Source organism: Ahaetulla prasina, chromosome 7, assembly GCF_028640845.1.
Source record: "Ahaetulla prasina isolate Xishuangbanna chromosome 7, ASM2864084v1, whole genome shotgun sequence".
NCBI lineage: Eukaryota > Metazoa > Chordata > Lepidosauria > Squamata > Colubridae > Ahaetulla > Ahaetulla prasina.
The window spans coordinates 27,753,734-27,781,584 of NC_080545.1; the positions used below are offsets into that span (position 1 = coordinate 27,753,734).

The 27,851-nt window shown below is 36.7% G+C and overlaps 1 protein-coding gene across 1 annotated transcript in view; it reads left to right on the forward strand.

Annotated features, from left to right (window-relative positions):
- LOC131202154 (V-type proton ATPase subunit S1-like) overlaps positions 1–24,323 on the forward strand; it is a 47,244-nt gene extending 22,921 nt beyond the window's left edge. The window contains exons 5-9 of the mRNA XM_058190827.1: positions 9,714–9,958; positions 12,757–12,819; positions 16,081–16,330; positions 21,227–21,432; positions 22,229–24,323. Coding sequence (XP_058046810.1) covers positions 9,714–9,958; positions 12,757–12,819; positions 16,081–16,330; positions 21,227–21,432; positions 22,229–22,256 — 792 coding nt within the window. The 3' untranslated portion in view covers positions 22,257–24,323. The remainder of the gene's footprint in view (positions 1–9,713; positions 9,959–12,756; positions 12,820–16,080; positions 16,331–21,226; positions 21,433–22,228) is intronic.
- Positions 24,324–27,851: the final 3,528 nt, after the last annotated feature.

The window sequence follows — 27,851 nt, forward strand, 5'->3', positions numbered from 1 at the left end:
TATTGCTTATATAGTTCAGACTATGATACATATTTATAGGTGCTTGAGGGGTTTTAATAATTATTTTGGTGTTCTTGAGAAGCTTCATTTCCCTGAAGTTATTGTATAACTAACATTAAATGGCTGGAGGCATAGATATCTGTGATGTTCATGATGTTATAAAGTACAGGTGTCAAACTCAAGGCCCACGGGTCAGATCCGGCCGGTGGGGTGCTTAGATATTTCCAGGGCTGACCTGGAAACAGCGAAGGACCAGCTCGCAATGCCTCTGCCAGTGAAAATGGAGCTCGGGAGGGCCACAGGTCAGTGTGAAATCTGAACCGGTTTGCTACTGGTTCGCTGGCTGCGCATGCACACTGCATGCCAAGCGCATGCTGTGCGCTCGCATGTGCACCAAATGCGCTCTGCATGCATGTGCGCAGTGCGCACCAAATGCATGCTGTGTGTTTAAAAAGTTACCGGTTCAGACGAACCAGTAGTTAAAAAAAGCTATGATCCAACGATCACGCGGCACAGCTGATCGTCAGATCGTAGCTTTTTTTTACTACCGGTTCACCTGAACTGGTAGTTTTTATCACTACTGGTTTACCTGAACTGGAGCGAACCAGTAGCATTTCACCCCTGCCATAGGTCGTACTCCCAAGCTCTGTTTTCAGTGGCAGAGGGTTGCAGGAGCCCATTGTAGCTGGCACAGGTGCCCCAACATGAGTGACTTTGAGGTGGCCATGCCCATCCTGGCCACACCCACCTCAACTCCCGGAAGTCAAACACAACCCTGATGTGGCCCTCAATGAAATCAAGTTTGACACTCCTGTTATAAAGTGATGACAAATTCATCATGATGCCATTACTTAAATGATGTGATTATGTAATTGCTTTCTGATATTTGATGCAAGAATGTAAGTTGCATCATTGATATAATTATGTTAAGACCTAAGTGTAGTCATCTGTGCCTCCCATCCACTATGAACACCAATGTCTGGAGAATGTCTTTATTCAGTAGAAGTATTTTTCAAAATATAAACCTTCCGGTCTCAGTAGATTATTTTTAAAAATCAATTGACTAAAAAAAATTAAACAGGATGCAGCTTCCTGCAAAGTGTGAACTTGTAGCAGTGCCTAAACGTCCAAGAGAACCACTAAATTTCACAAGAAACCAAGAAAGGGAAGAAGCATTTTACTCTACTCTGAAACAACACCCTAATTAATTGGGAAATACATGCTTTCATAAATTGAAATAATCAATGGCATCTTCTCAGTTTATCACATTTGTCAAAATGATGCAAGGTCTTTTCCAAGTGCATACAGTGTCATGGGGCATATTCTAAAAGGGTAGAAGTTTCATCACATGATTCCTGATGATCACATGGCATGATTCCATTTTTGGTATCTGCCTTCCCTGTGGACACCATTGATAAGAACTGATCTGTTTATTTAAACAAAGAGTTAGGAAAGCCTAAGAAAATACAACACAATGCAGGGACAATTAGTTATCCAATCTTTTTCAAGGGAGGGGGCCAGGATCTTAGTTGGAGCAAAACCAAGTATTGAATTCTACAAAGCCAGGTGTGGTTGTCTGTACATCTGAGGGCAGTTACATTTTGTCAGCCCTACATGATAGACCAGACTAAGACCAAAGATATATAGGTCAGGACTACTTTTATTGTAATAGCTACAATAATAGACTCTCTTGCAAGTTTGAATGTGCTTCCCCTCTCCCTCCATTTTCATGTGAAGTAGGGAGGGGCTTGTCTGAGATGTTTTCTCATGTTACTTCCTTGGTCTAGGCTCAGGCCCCCTTCTTACTACAAGCTCTTCCTTCCCTGTTCAAGACCATTCCATATTTCCTCTACACATTTTAATACACACTGGTGTTGCAAGCAAAATTTCCGTTGTTAATCATTAGGTCTATGCAACCTTTTATACTCACATAATATCTGTCTTGGTTCTCTCACACCTTTCCTTTTTTTCCTTTTTTCCTTCTTTGAGCACTGATTTGCATTAAAAAATATCACTAAATGGTAGCATGTAGCTGTAAAAATGTACTTAATTATTTGCTAGCTAGATCAGCTAGATTCCTTCATATAATGCAAAGAACACTTTAGAATCATTACAGCTGAACTGCTTCAAGCTACTTGAAGCTAAATATATATCACCGTTAAGGTTAACAATGTCTTGGCAAGACGCAAGATGAAAGGAGAGAGTGGAAGTTAGTATATGTTATTATTAACTATAGGTTAATACAGTTAGAGTATGATATCTAAAACAATTACTTGTATTTCTGCCTTAAAACTTTTTTCCATCACAGAAGTTGTTATTTCTTTAACTTTAGAATAAATTCATTTTTTAAAGTGATATTTGTCCTTTATAAATGATCCTAAACAGATAGTGCGCAGAAAACATGAAGGCTAGGTTGAAAAACTCTAGATGACTTTAGATGGCAACAGGAAGAAATAGAAAACCTCCTGTTGTCATCTAGTAATCATCTAAGAGCCAACAATGTAATAGTTAAAAGCACCAGGTTAGAAAGCAGGTGGCTGTGAATTCTAGTCCTACCTTAGGCTTGAAGCTATCTTTAAGACTTGGCCAATCACTCTCTCTCAACCAAAGTGAGAGACAAACCACCTCCAAAACACTGCCAAAAAACTAAATAGACTTCCCCAGACTGTTGCCAGGAATCAAGACTGATTCAACAGCTATATATAATTTGAATTTGTGCATCTCCACTGACTTTGAAAACCCTAGTTTGTTCTCATTATCCAGAATATATTATTTCTCCCATCAAATTTCCAGAATTGATGCCCTTCATATTGTGATAGTTCTCCCAGAATTTTTATTTGGACATTTGGGGGAAATGACTAAATGATTGTTCAAATCAGCTGCACAAAAAGAAAGGTGACTTTTTTTTTTTTAGCAAAATTTTTCAAACTAAGGCAGAAATGGGATGAATGAAATTCAAGTTAAAGAAAAATAAGGATTTTAAGAGACTTTGAAATGACCCATTCCTCTGTAATCCCAGTTTGGAACTACCTAACAACCATGCTGTTTCATCATGCCATTGAAAAGCAGGGAGTCAAAACTGCACATTTTTCAGGATCAAGCATCTAATGCAGTGGTTCTCAACCTTTATAGTGCTGCGACCCCTTTAATACAATTAATACAATTTAATACAATTCCCCACGATGTGGCGACCTCTTTAATACAATTCCTCACAATGTGGCGACCCCAACCGTAAAATTATTTTCGTTTTGAATTTATCGCGCCTGGCTAGCGATCTGAACTGCTTGCGATTGCCTTGAGGACGGAGGCATTAAAGCGGAGACTCCTCCCCTATTAAGTTTATCGCGCCTGAAGCCAGATTAGGCTAGCGATTGGGAGTGATTGCAGCTGGCTTGAGAGGGAGACATCAGAGCAAAGATTTCTCTCTTTTTTAATTCATCGCGCCTGAAGCCGAATTCGGCTAGCAATTTGAAGAGCCTGCAACTGGCTTGTGGAGTCAACCATTGGAGCGCGATTCTTCGACTCGCAAGTATACTTCCCATATTCCGATGATCTTAGGCGACCCCTGGCAAATCGTCATTCGACCCCCAATGGGGTCCCGACCCACAGGTTGAGAACCACTGATCTAATGCAACTTTTAATAATGCACGGAGGAGTTTATTTATCGTAATGGAGAGGCAATGCCTTCCTGTGATATCTTCCAAAACAAATTTGCATTCATGTCTTTCAGTGGCTGCTTTTGTTTTGCAGCTTTAGATAGCGGCCAGATAGTGTATTTGTAAGTCGCAGTTCCAGCCTGAGAAGCCTTCTAATGGCTTATAGCCTGCTGTGCTCAAAGTCACTCATGAATGTGAGCGAGTGCATTTTCAAGAAGTGCTACATTTCTTAAAAGTTTCGTTTCATCTCTGTGAAAAGCCAAAGCATCCATTCCAATTTCAACAAGTTGAGGTAAATCCTGTTTTGAAAATATAGCACCTGCTGCGCACCTGCAAATGCAGCCTCTGCTACCTCCATTTACTCTACTCTTCTTCTTGTGAATAGTATCTAATCTGACACTCTGCAGCATTCACCTGGTTCCCTGATCTGTGTATACTGCTGAGATTTCATTTCCTTAGACTAAAGTTTCTCTCCTTTATTCTCTCCTGCCTAAATGCCAGGCTCTGCACACTGCCACATTGTTCAATATTCCTTTTTGTAAACATACGTATATTTACTTCCAACTGAATCTTCTATAGAATCTGCTGGTAGAATGAATTTTAAACCGCAGATAGGTTTTTGAAGCTAGATATTGATCTTCAATTATTTCTTTTTTATATGTTCACTTCTTGATAAAAACGTGTGATGTATTGATTTTAAGAGGACAAAAGACTACTTTGCTGGAAACATAGGTAAACATTAACATTTCAATGCCTTGTCCAAGACATAAATAACTGTCAAAGGACATATTTCATGTTTCATTCATTCAGTGCTATTCTATGGCTAACTTGACCAAGTCCTTGAGAATTCAGCTGGACTTTATCCTAGTCAGAATATGTAGGAATGCAGCTGAAGAATACCTATGATTTTACGGATTTATTTTTCCAAGCAATTGGAATTTAAAGTATTCTGATGTGCTGTAAGCATTCTTGAGGGTAAGAATCTAACCTAAGCAATAATTAGTGAAGATTTTATAATTATTACAGTATATATTTACAAGAAATATAAGAATAAACAAAGCCCAACACCTAAAAAAATCCAAGGATATGGGAGTAGGTCTCCCATTTGAGCAGGGAGTTGGACTAGAACAGAGGTCTCCAACCTTGGCAACTTTAAGACTTGTGGACTTCAACTCCCAGAGAATTCTGGGAGTTGTAGTCCACAAGTCTTAAAGTTGCCAAGGTTGGAGACCCCTGGACTAGAAGTCCTCCAAGATCCCTTCCGAGTCTGTTATTCTGTATTCTATTCTATAGAAATGCAGAAAGACTTGACATCAGATTATAATCTCTTAAATGAAGAACCAGCAGAGCAATAAACAAAGAACGGATATAGATGAAGTCCTTAACTTTTTATTTAATCACTCCTGCTTCTTCCCGGTCACTAGGTAATGAGGTATGGAAGAATCAATGGCATTAGACTTGTTACCTTCCAATACAGACATCTTAATTTCCACATCAATGTTTGAAAGTTGTTTCCTCTCAATTTTTACTAAATAATTACGAAGAACTAATGCTTAACTCCTTTTTGATGAATTGCTTGATGGAAATACTTTTCTGACAGACCTGAAAGAAATGTGAAAATCAATGTAAAAATATTTCATACTATTTTTTTAGTCCAGAAAAATAAGAACTCTTTTCTGAAAATTCAAAACAATTCCGCGTTTTCATTCAATGCTGCAGATATTCCATTGCTCTACATGTCTTTATTTTCCTGTGAAATTTTAAACTATAGCCAAAAATTGTATGCAGGGTATATTGGGATTATTATTAATTTTTTATGGATCCAAGTAAGAAAAACTTTTCTGTATGTGCTGAGGCTGAATTTATTAAGTACTTCTGGGCCAAATAGTCCCTGAGCCTGAACAGATAAATCCTTTGATGGATTATTGGCCATTATTCCATTTGCTTCTTGCCATTTATGGTGTAGCAATAACTGCATTTTGCAGTTTGACCATCTCACACTCTTTACACCAATCTTCCCTAAGTAAGTGCACTCCAGGTGTGCTATCTTCCTCAGTTACCATAGTAATTGTCACATAATTTTTGTTCAAAAATGCACCAAGTTGGGTAAAGAATCAAAAATGAATAAATGTGGGTGTGCTTGCATGCATTTAAAAAGCTAAAAGAATTTCTTTTGTGCTGTTGCTAATTAACATTAAGTGGGGAAAATATTTGCTGTATTACAGCTACATTCTTTAATTCAGAAAAAAAACCATAAACAAATTTTCCATCCCTTCATAAGATTGCTGCCTGTAATAACTTTTTCATGCCCATGTAGTATAATAATTCTCAAGTGGGGTTTGTGTATATGACTATATTGGTTTTATATAGGCTCATGAAAATAGAAGGAATACTGTTCTGCAGAGAGAGACAGACACAGAGAGAACACTTATTGGCCAGATTTGCAAATAAATCGTAGCTTTTAAAGGTGTCTTCATGCCTTCTGTCAAGATTTCTATGGTTTACCCAGATTAAGACCATAGATTATGAATTAATCTTTCTATCACATATAATTTAAATCATTCCCAAGATTGCTTTATCTTACTTCCACAATATTTCTTCCTGCATTTGCTCACAATACTATCTGATTCCACTAATTCTATATACTTATAGAGGCTCCCAATTTATTGATAATCCTGCTGTCATAAAAAGCCATCATAACAATGACCCAAATAATGCAAATCTGGCTTCTCTTTTCCTTGGAGAAAACATGAAAGTTGTAGAATGAAGATCATAATTATGCACACATTCAATTCACTTCAATGGGGCTTGAGCCTTTTCTGTTCAGGATTTCTATCAACACTTCTCATTAATCAAAGGTTTGCTTGAGAGGCTGTGTTTATCCTGGAGAAATCAAATAGCACAGGAAAGAAGATTAAGGTTTGATTACTTTACACCATGCTTTGAAAATAACTTCAGTCTTTACTGTTTGCTTCATTTTTGTAAACTCAAAATTGCTGTTCATAAACACAGCATTAAAGAAGATGAGAAATAATCAATACTACTTAAGTGTTGATTTAGGAATGTCTAACTTTGGGAAATAATATTCTCCATATAGGAAGCCTCCAGCTCTCAAGAATCCACATGATTGTGGTCAAAACATCTTATCATACGACTCCTGAGAAAGAGCTGATAATGATGCTGTAGGAGAAACTTAGGTTTTGTTTCCTAACTTCCAGTAATTTTGAAGGAGGTTTCTATTGGAGACAATTACTGGTTGTTGTTTGAAGTAGTTGAAAGTCAAATATTGAATAATAATTCTAACTAAACTGAAACGGAGAGCCAACCCAAGTACGGGGAAATTCAGTTCCTGGTTATGACAAAGGAGTGCATCATTTGGCTTTCTTGGCAACCTGGAAACGGTATGTGCCACAACCTTATTCCTGGAAGGTTTTTCAGTTCCTCATCTAGCCTGCAGCTCTAGGATTTCCTCATGCTTTGATAAATCCAGTCCAACCTCCTCTCCTCTCCTTTCCTCCCCTCCCCTTCTCTCCTCCCCAGCCCCCTCCCCTCCCCAGCCCCCTCCCCTCCCCTCCCCTCCCTCCCTCCTCCCTCTTCTCTTTGTTTTCAGCTAAAGTACAGGTATTTCTCAACTTACGACTACAACTGAGCCCAAAATTTCAGTTGCTAAGTGAGACATTTAAGTGAATTTTGCCCCACTTTACAACCCTGTTTGCCACAGTTGTTAAGTGAATCACTGCAGTTGTTAAATTAGTGACACAGTTGTTAAGAGGATTTGGCTTCCCCATTGATTTTGCTAGTCAGAAGATTGCAAAAGGTAATCACAGTATTCCAGAACACTGCAACTATCATAAATAGGAGACAGTTGCCAAGCTCCTGAATTTTCATCATGTGACCATGCGGATGCTGCAACAGTCATAAGTGTGAAAAAATGGTCATAAGTCACTTTTTTCAGTTCCATTGTAACTTTGAATGGTCACTAAACAAACTGTTGCAGTTCAAGGACTACCTGTAGTCACTGCCACTAGAGGTAAAAGAGTTGCAATTTCTGGAGATCTTCAAGCAAAGGAGCAAGAGTAATACTGAGGGCTGGGGTTGGAACAGAGCTTGAAACATGTTCTTGCTCTCCTCATGCGATGTTGATCACACAACAACCCCACCCCACCCACCCCCAAAAAATAAAGATGGGACCTTTGCTTCAGAATTACCTGCTGTAGTGTGGTTTGAGTGGTTCAAGGAGTACCTTAAATATTCAATGGTATATAGGCTGTTTTTACATATAGTGATGTGTCCAGAGGTTTTAAATGAACCATGAAGGTCTGGTTCATAATTCACTGTTAATCACTGGTCTTGCTTATTATTCTAGACCAAACTCAGTTTCACTGAGGGCTGCATCAGGGTTGTGTTTGATCTCGGGGGTGGGGGGGCTGGATTGGGCGTGGCCAGCATGATGTCATTCATGTCAGGGAGGGGTGTCTGACTGGCTGCTGAGCTCTGTTTTCTGCTGGAACGGCCTCCTGCAAACCTCTACCAGTGAAAATGGAGCTCAGAAGGGGCACGTGCAGCCCTCATGAGCTCTGTTTTGCTGGCAGAGGCACCGGGGGCCGTGGGGCTAGGTGGCCCCACGAGCTAGATTTAAGCACTCTGAGGGCCAGATGCAGCCCCGGGCCTTGACTTTGACACCACTAAACTAACATCCATCTTCTATAATGGCTAATCATGATACATACTGCCAACCACGGAACTGTAGCTTTTGGTAGGAAGCAGAGAAAAATTGAAGCAGAACTTTGAGTTCTTCAGCAAAGTATTACAACCTTAAGTTGCAAAGATTGGACTAGATTTCCATTCTAGTACTGTTTTGCTGGGTTAGCTTTCAAAAAGGGTATGAAGTCTTGTGATGATGTCCATGCTATAGTATCTATATATTTTTGGTTGGTTGATTGGATTGTGTCTGCAAAGAATTAATGATATTTTGCTTAATTATATGAAGATGAAAAGAACTTCCTGAATGAGGGGAATTGAATAGTTGTCTTCTAGACCTTGGTGCCTCCATACAAGAGTTACTTTCCTAAGGGCAAAATAGGTCAATGACATTACTGAAGATGCTGCACCACCAAGCGCCCATATAGCAGTGAATATTCTGCTCTCTCTTAAAAAGAGCCAAGGTGGCGAAGTGGTTAGATTGCAATATTGCAGGCTAACTCTATTCGCTGCCTGGAGTTTGATTCTAACTGGGTCAGGGTTGACTCAGCCTTCCATCCTTTGGAGGTCGGTAAAATGAGGACCCAGATTGTTGGGGGTCAATATGCTGATTCTATAAACCACTTAGAGAGGGCTGTAATGCACTGTGAAGCGGTATATAAATCCTATTGCGGTTGCTATTACTCTCTTTAGGTCTCTGTTACTATTATCCAGTGTAGTTTTCATTTCCCATACAGAGATCCTGAACAATTTTACATTTTGTTTCCTTTCTCTCTATTGCTCTTTCCTTGTGATGCTTTGCAACAGTCTGATCATTCAATAATACTGTGAAATAGAAAAGCTAATCTGGCTTGATGCAGGATGCCTATTCACCTAAGCCCCTTTCTTCTGTTTCTAGCTTAAGTAAAGGAGAGTATGTCAATTGTGGTGATTTTATCAACATCTGTGACAGCCCATTAACCCAAACTTTTGTTTTCTGTAAAAGCCAAAGATATAAGTCTACTGAAGAAACCAATGTTCAGAATCAAAATGCAGGCAGATTTTGCTGTCTGTGATTATAGGAGGAGAACTTCTCAGGAGTGCCTCTAGCCTGGTGGGCAGGGAGACCCTGCTGGCATCTGAGCATCCAGGAGAATAAATGATTTCAGATGCACCATAATTTGTGTTATTTCCATGATAATGTCATAACTCATTTTGATTAATAGGGAGCCTCAGCAAGCAACATTCATTAACACGGTTGTCTATTCCTAAAATTTCTGGATTGCTGTTGTAGATAATGAAGCTAAGGATGTCATTTGATCTCCAGGTTTTGTTTTCTGCTGAAATAAATCACATTTTTCATGTTTTCTCTTCCAGGTACCTGTGAGACATGATATTATGTGGCATAGGAAGCGACAATTAATGTCTGTTCAAAGTGAAGCAATTGACTTATATCCTCCCCTGAATGTAACCAATGGGACCAACACCACATGCATCCTTTTCTATGCAACTAATTTCACACTTACAGTCAACACCACCATTCACATCAATCTAACAAATTCGACATTTCTGTCTGATGGTGTGGACACGAATTCATCTGTTTGTTCAGACACCAATGCAACGTGAGCAGGACTAAAATATTATTTCAGCACTGATCCTCTTTAGTAGTAAATTAGGCAAGCAGGTTATCACCCTTTAAATCACAGATAACAGAGCTAAAATACTAGAAATCCATAATAGTTCAGATTAAGATTGACTGTATTAACAAGATAATTATGAAATTGTGTAGTTCTTTTTGTGCTTTTTGCATTTTAAAACAAATTTGTCTTAGAAAAATCCCAGGCTTTGTACATTTTTACATTCACTTTATTTTGTAAATGAGTATGGATATAGTCCTATAGACATTTACCTGAAGGTATTTTCTACAGCAGCATCTACAGTTGCAGTCAAGAGGGAACAGCTTGACCAAAGTTGTATGACACAAGCTAAAATTCTTTTTACATGTGCATTATGATGTCACATGCATGTTTGAAATGGAGCAGCAGCTGGGCAGCATTGCTTTCAACATTTTGGAGAAACTTGAAAGTTTCTGCATCTATGCATGTTTTCTACTGAGCTATTGCATTGGAAAACAGTTTTGAGTAGATGGGACCAACTTATGGACCAACATTTCTTTTTTATAGTTGGGAAATTGAACTAAGGCCCCTAAAATGGCAATTTTTCTATATTAAGACAGAATAACAAAGACACTAAGCCAGGCGTGTGCAATCTTGGCAACTTTAAGACCTATGCACTTGCTGGTTGGGGAATTCTGGGAGTTAAAGTCCACAGATCTTAAAGTTGCCCTCAAGAGATAAAAGTGTTACCGTAATTGTATAGTATGTGAGTATGAGAGTAAATAACTATCTTGTTCTGTGCTGTGCACTTCAAGAGGAGTGTGTCTAGAATCCATGGGCTGCATAAGCATTTTCCTACATAGTTTAGGAAATCCCATGATTACACTGCCACTTAAATGACGAGCAAAAAAATATTTTTACTGATTATTATTATTATTATTTATTAAATTTATTAAATTTGTATACCGCCCTTCTTCTGAAGGACTCAGGGCAGTAACTGATAACTTACCCATCAATTTGTGGCCAGCCTCAAGAATGGAGTTCTTGGATTAATTCCAAAGCCTGACACATTTTAGGCATAATTTTTTAGGTGGAATCATTATAAGTGTCCATGACTCCAAAATACGATTCTTGCTTACAATCACTATGTACCAATGTAATGTATACAGTTTTTGTGATGGCCATCTTTGTTTGTGCTAGACCTTGCTGCCAAAACCACAGAAACAGCCATTTCAGGTGACTCTTTAATCCAAAATGACACAACCAAGATAATTAGTTGATTTTTGTGGGACCTCATCTACTGAAAAATTATCTCACAGTGCATCCCCCAAATTCAAAATGAGCAAAATTCTTCGAGCTCGATTTAAGTTGTGACCAGCATCTACGAGGAAAAGTAAAGAATGTTTGCATAATCATGAGAGCTGTATTCACTGCATTATGTTATTGCAGAACATCATGCTATTACATTGGCATTGTGTCCCTACAGAGTCTCTACAGAATGTCCTAGAATTCCTAACTAGAAAGTTAGGAAAGAATTCTGGGAGATATAGTTCCAACATATCTGGGACATGGCAATCTGGGAAAGAAGCCACTGACAATTAAGGTGTAGTCCTTTGCCAATTCCAGCCCACATAAACATGGACATATCATAAGAAATTATGAGTATCTTATTAGAAAAGTAACAGAGAAAAACATTCACACTATAATACAGCAGACTTTCTAATGGCATTATGTTCAAAACATTTTGAGGGTGTTAGGACTAGGGAGGAGAGTTGAAAGAATTATATATCTGGAAAATCACTTTTCAAAACAACTCTCTCAAAGGCATGGCCCATTTCCTATTTCTCATATTAATTGAAAAATGCATTTTGTTTCTTGATGCCCATAATTGAAGAACATAGCTACTCTTTTAATTTATATCAATCTTCCCCAGTCTGCCATTCTTAGATTTGTAGAAGTAAAAAGTTGATCTGCTGGTAGTGAAGGCCTGATGACTAGAAAATGCCTAATTGTGGGGAAATGCTTTTTTTTAAAAAAAAACTTCTATACAAGTTAAAATACAAACAGTACGACTAGGTCTTCTTATATACAGTATTCCTTTCTTTCATTTCCAAAACAGTTATGTATGATACTTCTCCATGTACACTCCACTCTGCCATGCTCTAATTTTTATTCTTTGCTCTTGTTCTATGAGATAATTCTTTAATTGTAATCTTATTCCAGGAAGCCTTTGGCAGACTTACATTCAAGTGAATTCTTAAGAGTTGTTGTAGAGTCCAGTTCAACTGATAGCTTTTCCACTTTTGTTGGAAGAGATTCTCCTATCTGGAGACTTCTATGTATTATTTCCCTATATTTACTATTAATATATAGTATATATTCTCTCTCTCTGTCTCTCTCTCTCTCTCTCTCTCTCTCTCTATATATATATATATATATATATATATATATATATATATATATATATTCTGAGGTTTTCACGGGTGCTTGTATGTAGGTCTTTGGTTGTTGAGTTTTCTCCGTGTAAATTGGAAGTGTCTTCGCCGAAACGCCGCCAAGACACTTCCAATTTTACACGGAGAAACCCGAACAACAAAGACCTATATATATATATATATATATATATATATATATATATATATATATATATATATATATACATACATACATACATACATACATACATACATACATACTAAAATACTTCTCTATGTGTTATTTCCCTATACTTACTGGCTTATTATCCATATTTTATTTGAAAATAAACTGTTAACATTTCATTTTTTCTTCTTTTTTTCTATCAGATTGTCATTAAAATACACCAACCTGGAGAATGAGAAGATTGACATCGAGACCCTGGAAATAAGGTAGTTTGGAAGGGTGTTGTAAAAAAAAGAGAATCACATTGCAAATAAAGTTTATTATTTTTTCTTTACACACACACACACACACACACACACACACACACACACACACACACACAGTGTGTATACATAAATGCATGCATACAGATACATATATATATATATATATATATATATATATATAAACATACATATATACATATATAATACATGGATCCAAAGTACTGTAAAATGTATTCCTTAAGCCTACAGGGTTCAGGTTTTTTTAATATGAAAATCTCTCTCCCACCCACCCCCCGCCCCATGCTGAGGGAAACAGTAGACTACTTTTGAAAGCAAAATGATTTTCTGCAATATGTAGGGAACATGGGATGATAGTTCACTAATTCAAAGAGAAAAAAGTCCTGAAGTTTTGCTAAGTCAGCAATAGGCATCTTTCGCCTATTAGAGGAGCAATTTTGTTTCTCAGTCCAGGCAGTTAGCTTCTATCTGCTTTCTTTGAATCATATATTATGCATCACTGAGACGATTTCACATCTCAATAGATGTATTATGAATGAATTTATATTATTAGAACAGTAAAGCAACAACATCCAGATGGGCATATGCACCACCTTATTACTGTCTCTCTTATTTATTTTGGAAGCAATTACAAAGTGAACTGATCTTCCCCCATCAAAAAAAGAAAATAATTAAATATCAGCTAGGGAGAATTTAGAGTAGTATTGCTCAATCTTAGCAACTTTAAGATGTCTGAACTTCAACTTCCAAAATGTGCCTGCATGTTTTTCTAGGTTTTTCTAGGCTTCTTTCCATCTCTTTTGGCTGCCTAAAAATAATATTGCTCCATTTTCTCTTGAAATAAAGGGGAATATTATGGAGATGCTTCAAGTCTAGCCAACATTTTCAGATTTTGCCATTTAAATCTACTGACTTGCTTCTCCATCCTACAACTCTGCATGCCTCATTTACACTTTTTCATATTATTTCCCATTATGTAGTGATGTATTATTAGCTGTGTCTTTACTGATAAATCTGTATTGTTGCATCGCTAGATTATGTCATCTTAGATTGTTCCTATCTATTGTCTAGGTTCTCATTTATTTACCTGTTGTTTGCTGGTCAACCAATTCAGATAGTCAAACAGAAACAAGTGTTTAAATCACAGCAACCCCAATCAAGACAAAACCCAGCAAATCCTTCTCCCTTGTATCAAAGAACTGATGAAGTTACTGGTTCAGTAAATTGCGGTTGTTTAACTGCTAAGTGTGAATATGTCTATAGTATATAGTATATAGTCTATAGCGCAGCTAGGACCTAGGACCAGATTATATTTATTCATTTTTTAAAATGATCCTTCTGAGGAATGAATTACTTCACCTGAAGTTAGCCACACACATTCTGAATCTTCAATCCTGCCTAAACTAATAGCTTAACAAATCAATTGTACAGCACTGTAGGGAGAATACAGTTCGCTATTGAGGTCAAACTGGAATGACTGGAAAGCAATTTATAACAAATAATAAAGACTATCTTGGGAATGGATAAATAGAATAAGACAAACAATGAATTTAAATTAAAAAAACTTAAATCTTTTGCCACATGGTTCAGGGTACTATTATTAACAAGACAGCCATGGGACTGCAACACTTAGCAATGTTACAATGCAACAGTGATATTTTCGACTAGAACAGCCTGTGGCAGACCAGCTAATGAAACACTTGCAAGTAATATAAAATCCAAGAAGTCTGATTTTTTTAAAAAAAAAAACTTCATAAGAAAATGTTAAGTTATAATAAAAATTGTGAACTGCAAGCAGGACAAACTACAACATTAATAGTGATGGGACCCCCCATGTTTATCTTGCAGTTATTACAGAAATCCTCCTGATTAGACACACTTATACAATCTCTTCTTATTTAAATGATTTCTTAAATTATTATCCGGGCTTCCAACTCCAACAGACAAATATTCCTAAAGAGGGGAAATGTTGCAACAGTTGAACTGTAAAAGGAAATTCATACTTACCGGAGTATAAGATGCTCGCCTAAAGCAGCACATACTCCTTTAGATGTTCGCTCTAATGCTATTTCTCTCAATAACAAGAACTTACAGGATATCAATTTAGGAAATAGGTTTACTGTATGTAAGCAGGAAAAAACAATGCTCTGAACAGCTGTCATCTAGTAATCAACTAAACTTTTGCAGCTCAGATTTTGTAGCCTTAGACTCAACTGGAGACTTCTTTCTCAACTGTCTTCTTGATTTTTGAACTGGAAATGCTAGGGAGTAATTCTTGAATCTTGTCTGTTTCTGTTATCCCAATCACTAATGAAGACAAAAGTCAAAGCTGAAGTTGAACTGGCTATTATATTGAACATAAACTAGGAAGATAAAAACCAAAAAAAAATGAGAAAATGAAAACCAGTGCCAACATGTTGGTATTTCTGAACTGGTTACAATAACTTAGCAAAGTCCTTTATTAATTAATCTCCAAGGTCCCCTTAAGTCTATGAAAGAAGTTAATTTCCTACATTGTTTTTGTGATCCAATTCTTGATGTGTGAGAACATATTCAGAGATCTCTTGCTGCCACACTCACGTTTACATATTTTTATCTTTCAATGACTGTAGCAATGTTCTTCTAGAATTCCCTTTTTCTAGGTAATAAAAGCCTCTTCTTCTCCCCTCCCCCCAAAAGAAAATAAACATACTCTTTTGGTGATTGCTCTCTACCTCATTCAGAAAACTAACCAAATCCAATTGTCTACAATTTTTATGTGAGTATATATTTAAATGAACACAAAATCCTTGGAATCTATTGTCAATGTCAAACAAAATCACTAATAAACACTTCGAGACCTTCTACATCTCCCTTTCCTCATCCACATGGTTTACTAGGAAGAAAGCACTTTTTCATAGACAAACATTAAAAAGTAAATCAAAACAAAAATGAAATATCAGCTGGCTGTTGGACACACAGTTTAAATAATAAGACTAAAAGTTGGTCTAGTTATTGTTTCTCTCATCACATACCACTTTCTCTCTGCATGTATGTGTGTGTCATTTGATACCTTCTTTGAATATATGGCCCTACCTTTCATCCCTGAGATGTAACTGTGGTTGCCCACCTGAGCAGAAGGTTGTGTTTTTAATCTTCAAATGTTTCAAGTGTATCTGTGTTTAATCTTACTTTTGGATACTTTTGATTCTTCTTCTGTGATGATCTCAGAATGACTCTTTGTCATGTTTTGTTCCTCTTTAGATTTTTGATGACCAATATGTTCTACACTAGCTCTTCAAAGAATTGGTTCACTTTAGATTTTATTCATATCCTGCAAGATAACAGGGATGCTGAAGATGAACCTGCTATTTTTAATGTCTCTACTATCTATGGCCCTGCAGAGTACTCATTTCATTGCCCCTTGGTGGGCACAGAGAACCACTATGATGTAACCCTAATTCCAGCTAATGATAAAGCTACAAAATGGAAAATTGATATTTCTGATTTCCAAGTGAGTACCTATCATTATTTAAGAAACAATACCAAGAGGTCTAACTTGGTGTTCCAAGGAACTGAAACCTAATACCATATATGCTTTTTCTTCAATCATAAATGAAAGGTTTAAAAAAACTAAACTATTTTCAATGCCTTGCTCATGTTTCGTCTTATCCAGTATGGCAAGGATAAGAATGTATTTCATATCCAAGGTAATTGGAGAAGTAAGGGACACAAGGAGTGCAGGGCTGAGTATTTTGGAGAGGGTGGAATTTGGAAAGCTTTCATTTTTAAGCTGTTATATTTGGAGATATATTGTTATGGCCTGGCTGATGAAGATGATGGAGAGTGGGACTAATTAGTCAACTCCAGTTGAGATAGTCCCAGCAAATTCACAGGGCCCCTTGCCCTGGGAATTTGACAGCATCTCGGATTTTATCCAGCCAAACCAGAGAGCAGAACTCCATAGAGTGGAAGCAAGCCAACAAAAGAGCCAATGCTGAAGAATAAACTTAAACAACTATGTCCCAAAGGTGCTTTTTCAAGAGGCAACTGGACTTTGGGTGGGGGGGTTTGAAGACATTTTGCTTCTCATCCAAGAAGCTTCTTCTGCTTGGGCAACTTTCTGGGTTTTCTTTGAAAATGTTTTGCTTCTCATTCAAGCTGAAGCTTCTTGGATGAGAAGCAAAATGTCTTAAAAAAAACCCCAGAAAGTCCAGTTGCCTCTTTAAATAGCACCTTTGGGACAACCATGACCTGGAAGACTGAGAATCTCCATAGACATTCCATGACTATGTATTGTGTGAAAGTTCAAATTGGCTTACTGATTGTCCCGACTTCCTGAGAGAAAATGCTAAAAGCAACATTCCAAGCATCATCTCTGTGGTGTTTACCTTACCATGAACTCTGAATGCCACTTCACTGTGCCTCTAGTCATTTCCTTTGGGTTTGTCCCTTGTTTATTGGATTCCTGGTCTTGACCTTGCCAAGTCTTTGAACATGTTTCATTTGCCATCTTGAGATACAGTGAAAAGGACTTCTTTGCTTCTAAATGTTCTGCCTGAGCTTGCATATCCCTGGACCATGTCAGGCATCCAGCTTGCTATGTTGGCTGGCAGCCTGCAGTGCCAGCACAATGTGTAAATTTGGTCTGTCCCTCATCTCAAGTCAAATGGAAACTGTAAAGTCTGTTTTCAACTATCATGATTATACAGGACTTCAAAGGCCAAAAGAAGGGAACTTGGAGTCCCATATACTCCAGCCTGCAATAATTGAAATATTATGATGAGTAGCAGTTGTAAAAAGAATATATGTGAAATACATACAATAAAAGCATACTTCCCCTCCCATCATAATGTACAAATGTAACTCTAACTGGAATATTTACCTTCAAGCTCCTGTTAATGCCAGACTAGTTATTTGTGTGCTACAAAGCATGCAACGACATATTTTCCCCATTTAATTGCAAGTGACAGAAGTTGTACTGGAACATACTGAATCCTAGTGGATGGGGGATAATTAGGTTAGGTAAAATCATGTGAAAATGCTAAAAGAAGGCAAGGCATTGTCCATTAAATCTCCATAAGATTGAGTTTGACTTGAGGACATTTTTTTCTTTTCCAAATGTAGACATTGTAGGAGAAGAGCTGTGTTACTCTATGATAGCCAATAATCAAAGTTGATAGGATGTTTTCAGAATAAATTTCATTGAAGAGCATAAGTTTTCATAAGCTACAAATCACTTCTTCATAAACATGAGGTGACTAATGTAGGAATTAAATTAAGATGAGGTGGGGAGAGGAATTCAAATGAAGAGAATGTGCTTATGTCATAGTGGTTACATGTAAGACAAATTTCAAGTATCTTTATCAATTAAAAATTGAAATGCGTTAACAGCCCATTGGGATCCTTGAGACCTGCTAGGGTTATCTTAAAGTAGCCACTTTGGAAAAAAGAAATATGAGTAGCCCAAACAAAGTAGAGATTGTTAAACTCATATGCATCAAAAGATTTCAGCTATCACATAAGGTCTCAGCAAACAAATTGCATGAAAGCATTTTAAAAATCACGATTTAGTTTTGGAATAATAGAGACAGACTACAATGAATATTAGACCTGGAAACCTTGTCTAAAGATTTTGATTGAAAGATATAAGAAAAGAAAGTGGGTTTATTTTTTTTTCCAAGTTTGCCCATCAATAAACTGCAGGGAGTTTCATCTTTACCTTCTTGTTAGAATATAACTACAATATTCTGATCTCAAAGCGATGCCAAAGCTTAGGAAAAAAGGTAGCTGAGGACAGACATCAAAGCAGGTATTGTTAAAGCCAAACCAGAGATGTTAAGGTAATGAAGCTCCCATACTGAGTAGGAGTCAAACGCAAACCAAATAGTTTTTGTTGTTGTTGTTGCAGTTGCTGGCAAGATTAATAGTGCAGCAATATCTGTAAATGTAGCCCATTCAGTCCTTTTTAGATAAAATGCTTACTAACATCAAAGCCTTTAATGTGTTTCATGCACTTTTAACTCCAAACGCAGCATCTAGTATATTTTATTTAATTCCCTTTCACTGGTCTGTGTGAATGAAAAGGATACAGATGACCTTTCTTCTTTTTTTTTCCCCATTTAAATTATATTCTTTCTCTAATGAAAGATTGTCTTCCTCTTTTTCTTTCTTTGTGGTGTATGTGTATGTGCTTGAGACAGAGACAGATAGAGACAGAAATTCTCTTTGCCATTTTTGAGGAGAAGCTATAAAGCTCTTTGAAAGAGCTTTATAGCTCCTGCTGCCTTAAGAAAGTTCAAAACATTCTTAAAGATCCATCTCATCCTGGGCACCCTTTTTTTGAACTATTACCATCTGGCAGACGGTACAGGATAATAAAAACAAGGACAAAGAGGCTGAAAAACAGCTTCTATCCCAGGGCAGTAACTATATTGAATTCTACTGTATAGAGCCATATTAATGCAATATCAGTTTTCAATTCAATTGTATAGAATGTGAAGGATGTGTGTTTGTGTTTTATTTTTATAATTATGATGTACACTGTTTGAATGAAAACAGAATCAAGAATTATAATGGGAATGTTTAATGGCATTTCATCATAGGTCCAAATTGCCTTCCCAAAATACACGTAAGCAGTAGAAGTGATAAAATAAAACACAACAAAATAATGACCTACACATTGAATAATAGCCTCTCTAGCACTTTTTTCCGGACACATCCCAGTAAAAAGAGTTGAAGCTAATGCAAAACTGTGCCACCAAGGCCCAACTCTAGCAGGTAACCTAGAAATCTATCAGTGGTATCAAAAGCTCCAAGAGACCCAGAGAATTATTAGGGTTACTCTCCCCCATCTATGGGTGGAAACTAATCAAGGAGAGAAGCAACTTAGAACTAAGGAGAAATTTCCTGACAGTTAGAACAATCAATAAGTGGAACAACTTGCCTGCAGAAGTTGTAAATGCTGCAACACTGGAAATTTTTAAGAAAATGTTGGATAGCCATTTGTCTGAAATGGTGTAGGGTTTCCTGCCTGGGCAGGGGGTTGGACTAGAAGACCTCCAAGGTCCCTTCCAACTCTGTTATTATGTTATGTTATCTAGTTCCAGTGTAAGACAATCACTAAAAGAAACATCAATTATTATCAAGGGGACAGTCCCACCTGCTGATTCCATCAGGCAAGAATAGTAAGGAATAAGCAAAGGAATTCTTATGTCTCTACGTAATTGTCCACATCCTTAAGATCTACAAGATAAAAACAATTCACATGCATGGAATGAGCAATTGCCAAGATCATCTTCTTGGCTATCTGGAATCCGCATTGTATCAATTCTGATTACTCTATCTGCAAATAATGGAAACTGTTCCAAGTGAGCCTTTGGATATCCCATTTTCTCTGCTCCAGCACTTTCAAGGAGAGCATACATATGATCTAGAAAAGCATTAATGGTTTATGCTGTGCAAATGCAACAGAAATAACAAAGCCAGCCTTCTTTGCTTCATCTTCTGTTCCAGAGTTGGAATTCAATGATTGATTCCATTTCTATCCAATAAGCATTATCATTATGCTTTTCAACTTGTATAACATGATGTACAAAACAGGACTACCATCCATTTACTCCATTCTCATTAAAATGCCAGATCAGACTGGCTTCATGATTTTTTAAAAAGTGATCAGTGCCTCCTTACAGCTAGGATGTGTGCTTCACATACACTGTACACACCCATACAGACTCACTGCCTAAATGACCTGTACTAAAGCAACCTTCCCTTGAGCCAGAAACCATGTGCATTTATAATCCAATCTCAAAAATTCCATTTCTGGGAAACATGATTGACTTCAGGTGCATGATAATTATCTGGGCATGTTTCAATTAGTTACATCACAACCTGTCTAATGAAAAGTGTTTTATGTTGGGAATTGCTATGACTTATGTTCTTGCATTAGAGATTCAGTCATTTAATGGCAGCATGCCATCATTTTGGGGTTATCTTTGGCTGTTAACCAATGCAAGATACAAGGAAAGAAAGAGCTGTGCTGGTTAAGTATTTTACTAAATACAATTAAACATGTTGGTGTCATCCCTGAAAAGCCTAAATAACTTAGAGTCCAAGAGAGGGATTCTCTCCCCTTCTATGAGTCTGGTTGTAAATGAAGATCTGTAGAAATGGCCCTTTTGATAATTTCCTACTTTCAAAGAGTCACCTATCTTACACGTGAAAGAAAGCTGTTCAGGTTGCATTTGGAAGGACTTCTTCTAAGTACAAATTCATTTTAATCGTTCACTTTTAAAATCTTCCAGTTTTGTATTTCAATTTTTTTTTCAGTTTCTTTGGGCTCTCCATTAAATAGAAATGCAACATGTTGAACCAGATATTTGGATGACTCATTTTTCTTCTTCTTTTGCAGATTCAAGCTTTCAATATTGAAAACAACGTGTTTTCCTACGCAAGTGACTGCACATCATTTTTTACACCTGGAATTTGGATGGGTCTGGTCACTTCCCTAATTTTATTATTGATCCTTACCTATGGAATCCACATGATTATGAATCTTACCACCAACAGTAGATTTGATGACCCCAAAGGTCCAGCTCTTTCAGTCCCTCAAACAGAGTAACCACAAAATTATATTTTGGAAGAGTGTAACTTCTCTGTCATTGGCTGGGCTATCTAAAGCTGTTGAGTTTAGCTAAGTTTAATAAGTCCAGGGCTTCTGAGGGTATCAGATAACTTATACTTGCTATGGGAGGAATCATATGCAAAGAATTAAAAATATGAGTTGCTTTGAAAAATGTAGTTTTTTAAATATAGGAAACAATACAGTAATACTTCTGCCATCCTTCATTCTCCTCTTAATAATTACCAAAATTAAAATTCTGAGGCAAATCTGAGATTATTCACAGTTGTTGCCAATTATTAAAGAGATCAGTCTCTAGTGTCGGCTTTATAAATGGAATTTTAAAAACCTATTATGCAGGTATTTAAGAAATGATTTAAGTAGGGTCTTATTAAGAAAATGTACATTGAGATTAAAAATTCATCCTATGGACATTTTAACAAAAAAGTAGGATCTACATTTAAAAAAAAAACACTTTCGTATATCTTCTTAAATATAACATTCATGTCTAATGTTGTGATTAGATGAAATAGAGAAAATACTGCCAATTTCCTTTTAAAAAAAATACTGGGTATTAAAGCTCCTGTTATGCAAATATATGTCGAACTGCAGATTCCAAGGTAGCTTTTCCTAATCATCTTATTTTGAGTGTTTTGCAGCCCAAATAATGAAATAAATTTGAGGCACAGTCATACTGAAACTGCACATTTTGTACTGCTGAAAAAGAAATGAAGATAATTGTGTAATTATCACTTAACAATTATTTTTTTCATTTTCCCACTTTTTATTCAGATGTGAGGCTACTATGAATGGGCTTTAAGATGATGACTACTAGATGGCAGCTGAAAGAAAACTTCCGTTATTGCCATCTAGCGAGTGACCAGATTTTTTTTCAGCCCAGATATATTAGTCTTTTTCAGAAAGGCACAGGATCATATTTACAGTATTGACATCCTCAAGCTTGCACCTCAATTTTACTTTAATTTTTCATCCATTCTCTTTCTTATTCCTTCAAGTAATAGTCAAAGCGAATGGCACAATAATTTAAAACAATGTTAAAATGTTAAGATAAACTCAAAGGAGTAGGATTCAGCACATTTGTATAAAAACAGGGGTATTTGGAGTGAGAAGCCAAAAAATAAAAACATTACTGTTTCAGAATTTTGTGCAGGATTCCAGTGATCCTTTATTAATTAAGAGTCAGCATAAATACATGAATTTAGGACAGTGGATTCAAGCCCCACTTTAGGCATGAAAGCTGATTAGATGACTTTGGTCAGTTACTTTGTCTCAGCCTAACCCATCTCACAAGGTTGTTATTGTGGCAGGAAATAGAAGACAAGTGTTAAATATGTTTGCCACCTGAGTTATTTATAAAAAGTAATAATGGTGAGATTTATTTTTTTAAAAAGAAAATATGCTCAATGAATGAAAGCTGCAGTAAGAGCAGTCAACTAATGGAGTAGATTGCTTCATACAAATGAGACATTCCCCTTCACTGGAGGTTAGATGACCATCTATCCAGAATGCTTTAGCAGTGAGCAATGAGTTGACCAGGATGACATGTAAAGTCCTTCCCAACACCTGTTTTATGGACCTCTTACTAATAAATAGTTCGGCTTGAAAGATGCCTAGACATACCAAGCCATGTCGTAGTTTCACTGAACAACTCACACAATTTCTTCACACACGTATCTTGACTAGCCAGGGTCTAACTTTATGTTGCCTCTATAAAATGGCTATTTGTGTTCTTTTAGTCAGAAAAGCCTTTCTCAGACTGAAGACAAAATTTTACCCATAAACTATATAAAATCTCTGTGTTATATCTGTTTCCTCTGCATACACATCTGAGGAAAATTTATTTTCATGCTTCTGTTTGATCAGACTTGAGGGTGGGTGAGGGAATGCTGGATGGTTTTACTTTTACTTAGTCTGAATAGCCTTGTGTTTTTTACTTATCTGCTGTCAGTTAATATTCCATGCCAATTTACAATTAAAGGTGCATTGGATTACTTTATTAGTTAGGCATACTGACACATTTACGCAGCCAGCATCCTATTTTATTTTATAGAAAAAATATAATCTATTTTGACACTGTGGTATCTATTTCCTGGGTAGAAGCCCTTCAAGCAATATTTTGAAGCAGAGCGATATGTTCATAATTCTTACAGGGACACAGGAGATAGCATATCTCAGAAATTAATGTGGCAGCCTCTGGCTCTGCTAATAAGACTTGCAATTTCTTCCCAACAAGAGAACAAAATTGAAAGCTGTCATAAGGAGACCATCCTCTCATAGTGTTGGTGGTACAAATCAATGACATACTGAATAAATACCTATTGTGAACCTCTGACCACAAGAGGGAAATAAAGTAAGCATAAAGAGTTGTCTACGACTCTGCCTGATTTTGGTCTATGTCAGCCCTTCACGTTAGTCCATACAAGAAGCAAGAAACCATGATTGCCCTATTGTAAGGTTACAGCAACAGAATCTTGCAAGTCTGAAAGAATTTCTGCATTCCCATACTTTTACTTTCCAGACAACTAGACAGGGTCCCTTCTGAGACTTTGAATATTTCTTTTCCTTCTGTAGGCTGAGATACCTTTTATGTGATTGTTGACTAGTCTGCGGCTCTTCTTTCTGATCCCCAAGATCATTCTCACATTCCATTACAGTCTTAGAGTTTGCATATCTGTGGTCACTTTATTTTGCCATTCTTCCCACATACCATGAGCACATGCCCTTAGTCTTCCTAGCAAGATAAGATATAATGCAAAAGAGCACAAAAGTGCCTACCATTCCTGTCCTATTGTTCTCTTCATTATAGTATTATATGCATACTTTTACTTATACTTTTACTAATATATACTTTTTCTCTCATGATGAATTATTGCTTATGTTGATGATTGTATATACTGTTGTGACAAAATAAATAAATAAATTTAAAAAAAGATATAGTTACTAGACACTAGCTTTATATATACCTATCATGCATTCATTGTAAATAAATGTCCTTAACTTATTATTATAAAACCTACTTTACAAATAGTTGTTCAAGCTGATTCCAACTTTTGGGAACTCCCACATACCACCCACATAGAATGCTTAACTTCCAATAGTTATGAAAAGAAATAATCATACTGGGTTATGCATAATGAACACTAGGACATGTTGATGTCTCAGGTTTTCAAAGAGGATCCCAGGTGTCATTATCCCATTTATTTATGATAAGCCCTTTTTTTGTTGTCATTTGTGGGTTTCCCAAAAACGAGAATTCTAGGTGAAACTTTCTCTAAGGTAATTGTATTAGAGGATGATCTAGAACAGGGGTCTCCAACCTTGGCAACTTTAAGACTTGTGGACTTCAACTCTCTGGGAGTTGGTCCACAAGTCTTAAAGTTGCCAAGGTTGGAGACCCCTGATCTAGAAGTATGGCAAATAGCCAGTTTGGTGCTTGCTTAAGGCACCAGGCTAGAAACCAGGAAATTGTGAGTTCTAGTCTGCCTTATGCTTGAAAACCAGCTGGCTGGCCAGTCACTAACCCTCACTACTTTTTCTTGTGGAGAAAATAGGAGGAGGAAGGAGTTATGTTCTCCAACCTGAGTTATTTATAAAAATAATATAAAAATCTTTAAAATATAGATAAAATCGATTTTAAAAACCTTTAAAAATAGAGAAGGAACTAGAAGAAGAAATGGTAAGATGGCTCCAAGCAGGGATCTATGGAAGCACACACAACCAAGAGCTCTCTCAACCCATAAGAAAGAAAGCAAACAAACAATTTCAATATCAGAATGAAGTGAATGAAGTCCACCCTTAGCTTCCTCTTCCTGAAAGTTGAACTCAGTTCATTTCTTCTGCCATGAAGTAAAATAAATACTGTCTTGTAATTTGTCTGATATCCCTAGTTTCCTTTCCACAGGATTATTGACACAGTTTTGGAGAGGACTCCAGGGGGAAGCAGGGATAGGTAAGAGTACTGGATTATATGGATCAAACAATGCAGGTCTGCTTACAAAGCAGAATCCACAGACATCTGCAGAAATATTGAGAAAAAGAAAATGCTTACTCAGCAACCAGGGTCAAAATAGCTTTTGGTCTGGCATACATTGCATGCTTGCTATTACAGGAGGTAATATATAACAAAAGATATCCAGAATAACTAACAGTTGAATGTAAATGAGACAAAGGGTAAAGCATTGTTGCATTTTACTGGAATTTTGGAAGTGCTGAGACCAACATAGGTAAGCTGAAGGTTACTGAATACTAGTATGATTATTATACAATAGAATAATCTAGTAATGCTTAGTAATAAGAGACCTGGGTATTTAGGACCAATTACCAGTTTATTAGAAAATTCTGTCATGAGTAATATAATCAATGTTGTCTTGCTCTGTTTTTGATCTTCTATTCCCTAAGAATCCTTGGAGAGTTTGAGGGAGTAGCCAAGCATTATTGACAGTCTTATCTTGTTATTGGATCCTGGATTGTACGGCATGTTATTATGTTTTAGCTTGGAGAAAATCTATACACGTCATTGACTTCTACATGTAATATAATGGTTTAGCTTGCTCATTTAATAAAGTATATCTTGTTTTATTTCTGATTATGCCATTATATGCAGAGATCATGCATAGCTGAAGCATGTTTATAGTATCATCGCTTGAACAATTGTAGCTGTTGGACTTGGTAATGTGAAGATGCTCTTTCCCTAAATATCTGGCTCATGGTGCCAGAAATAGACTGAGTGAAACTATGTTTAAGCAGGGATGGGCAAGTTTACCTCCTCTGTATATTTCACCCGGCCTGTTAATTACTTCTCTTAAGTAATTAACTTAAAGAGTTAACTCTTTCCTGCCAAACCAACTTGGACAGGGCAAAATAAAAAGAAGGTGGGAAAATCTGGTCTACTCATTAAAGATCTGGCTTTTTTCTAGTTAAGTTTCAAAGTGGGAAGCAAATAAACCTAAATTCTTACACAGCTTTTTTTTTTATATACGAGAAACTGCCTGAAAAAAAAGCAGGTATTCCAGCATCCCACAAGATTTTCTCTTCCCCAGACACAAGCCACAGAAAAAACAATAGGGGTTCTGGTAGCATGGGAGGAAGTTCGTGAGAAATGGACAATTAAAGGGTTTGACTATCTAGAATACCAATGAACCTTGCTAGAGTTTAAGAGTTGTGGACAAATTATTTTTCATATTTTTTTTGTTACAATATGCATCCGTAGCATCATTAAAGAATAATAAAATAAAATTGTTATTGAATTAGTTATTTGACTATATCAAATGACTAATAAATAGAAAGGTTTTATAATAATAAGAAGTTATAAATAAATAAATAAATAAATAAATAAATAAATAAATAAATAAATAAATAAATAAATAAATAAATAATATATAAATATAATAAATATACAAGCAGATACAAAGGAAACAATAGGGCATGTTTACAGTTAGTCATTTACTCCTCCAGTGATCTAAAAACTGCATCCTTTTGGATGCAATGTCCTTTGCAAGACTACTTGTCAATGTCCTACTCGTCCTTTGACGAGTAGTCTTCCTAATGATATGCAGATTTGTTCCATGAAAAAAGTAAGTTTCTCTCCAGTGCCCCCTTTTAAGTTTTTAAATAAGAATCTAACTAATCAGCTCTTTTTGTAGAGTACAGTTTGCAGTCAAAAGATTTCAAGGTCTTCAATGGCTGGTGCTCCACATATAACACCACCTCCCTTCAAAGAAAACTTCATGAAACTTCCCATATCTTACTATACAGTCCAGTTGTTTGAAATGAGCTCTATAAAGAATTTTTGAGATTTTGAGCCATATATAGTAAGTTGTTAAAACATTTTTTTTTCCTGACTGGGAGCCCAATCTTTGTTGAGCCAACTGCTTCAAAGACTTAACATATTTTAACTGCTGTAATATCATCCTGGGCAGACTCTTTGAAGGTTTTTTCATATGTAATTTTTTTAGATCTGTTTGGACTGGGAATTGGATAGAGAATCCACATTGTGAGATGACATTGGAAAGTTGGGCAGCCCATTAAGGAATAGATAGACTTACAATGTTCATTGCATTTCCTGTTATTAGTTAATATGTACCATAAACTAAAAGGGATGCGGTGGCTCAGGGGCTAGGATGTTGAGCTTGTTGATCGAAAGGTCAGCAGCTCAGTGGTTCGAATCCCTAGTGTTGCCGTGTAACGGGGTGAGCTCCCGTTACTTGTCCCAGCTTCTGCCAACCTAGCAATTTCAAAAGCACATAAAAATGCAAGTAGAAAAAATAGGGACCACCTTTGGTGGGAAGGTTCCGTGCGCCTTTGGCGTTGAGTCATGCCAGCCACATGGCCACAAGACGTCTTCGGACAGCGCTGGCTCTTCAGCTTTGAAATGGAGGTGAGCACTGCCCCCTAG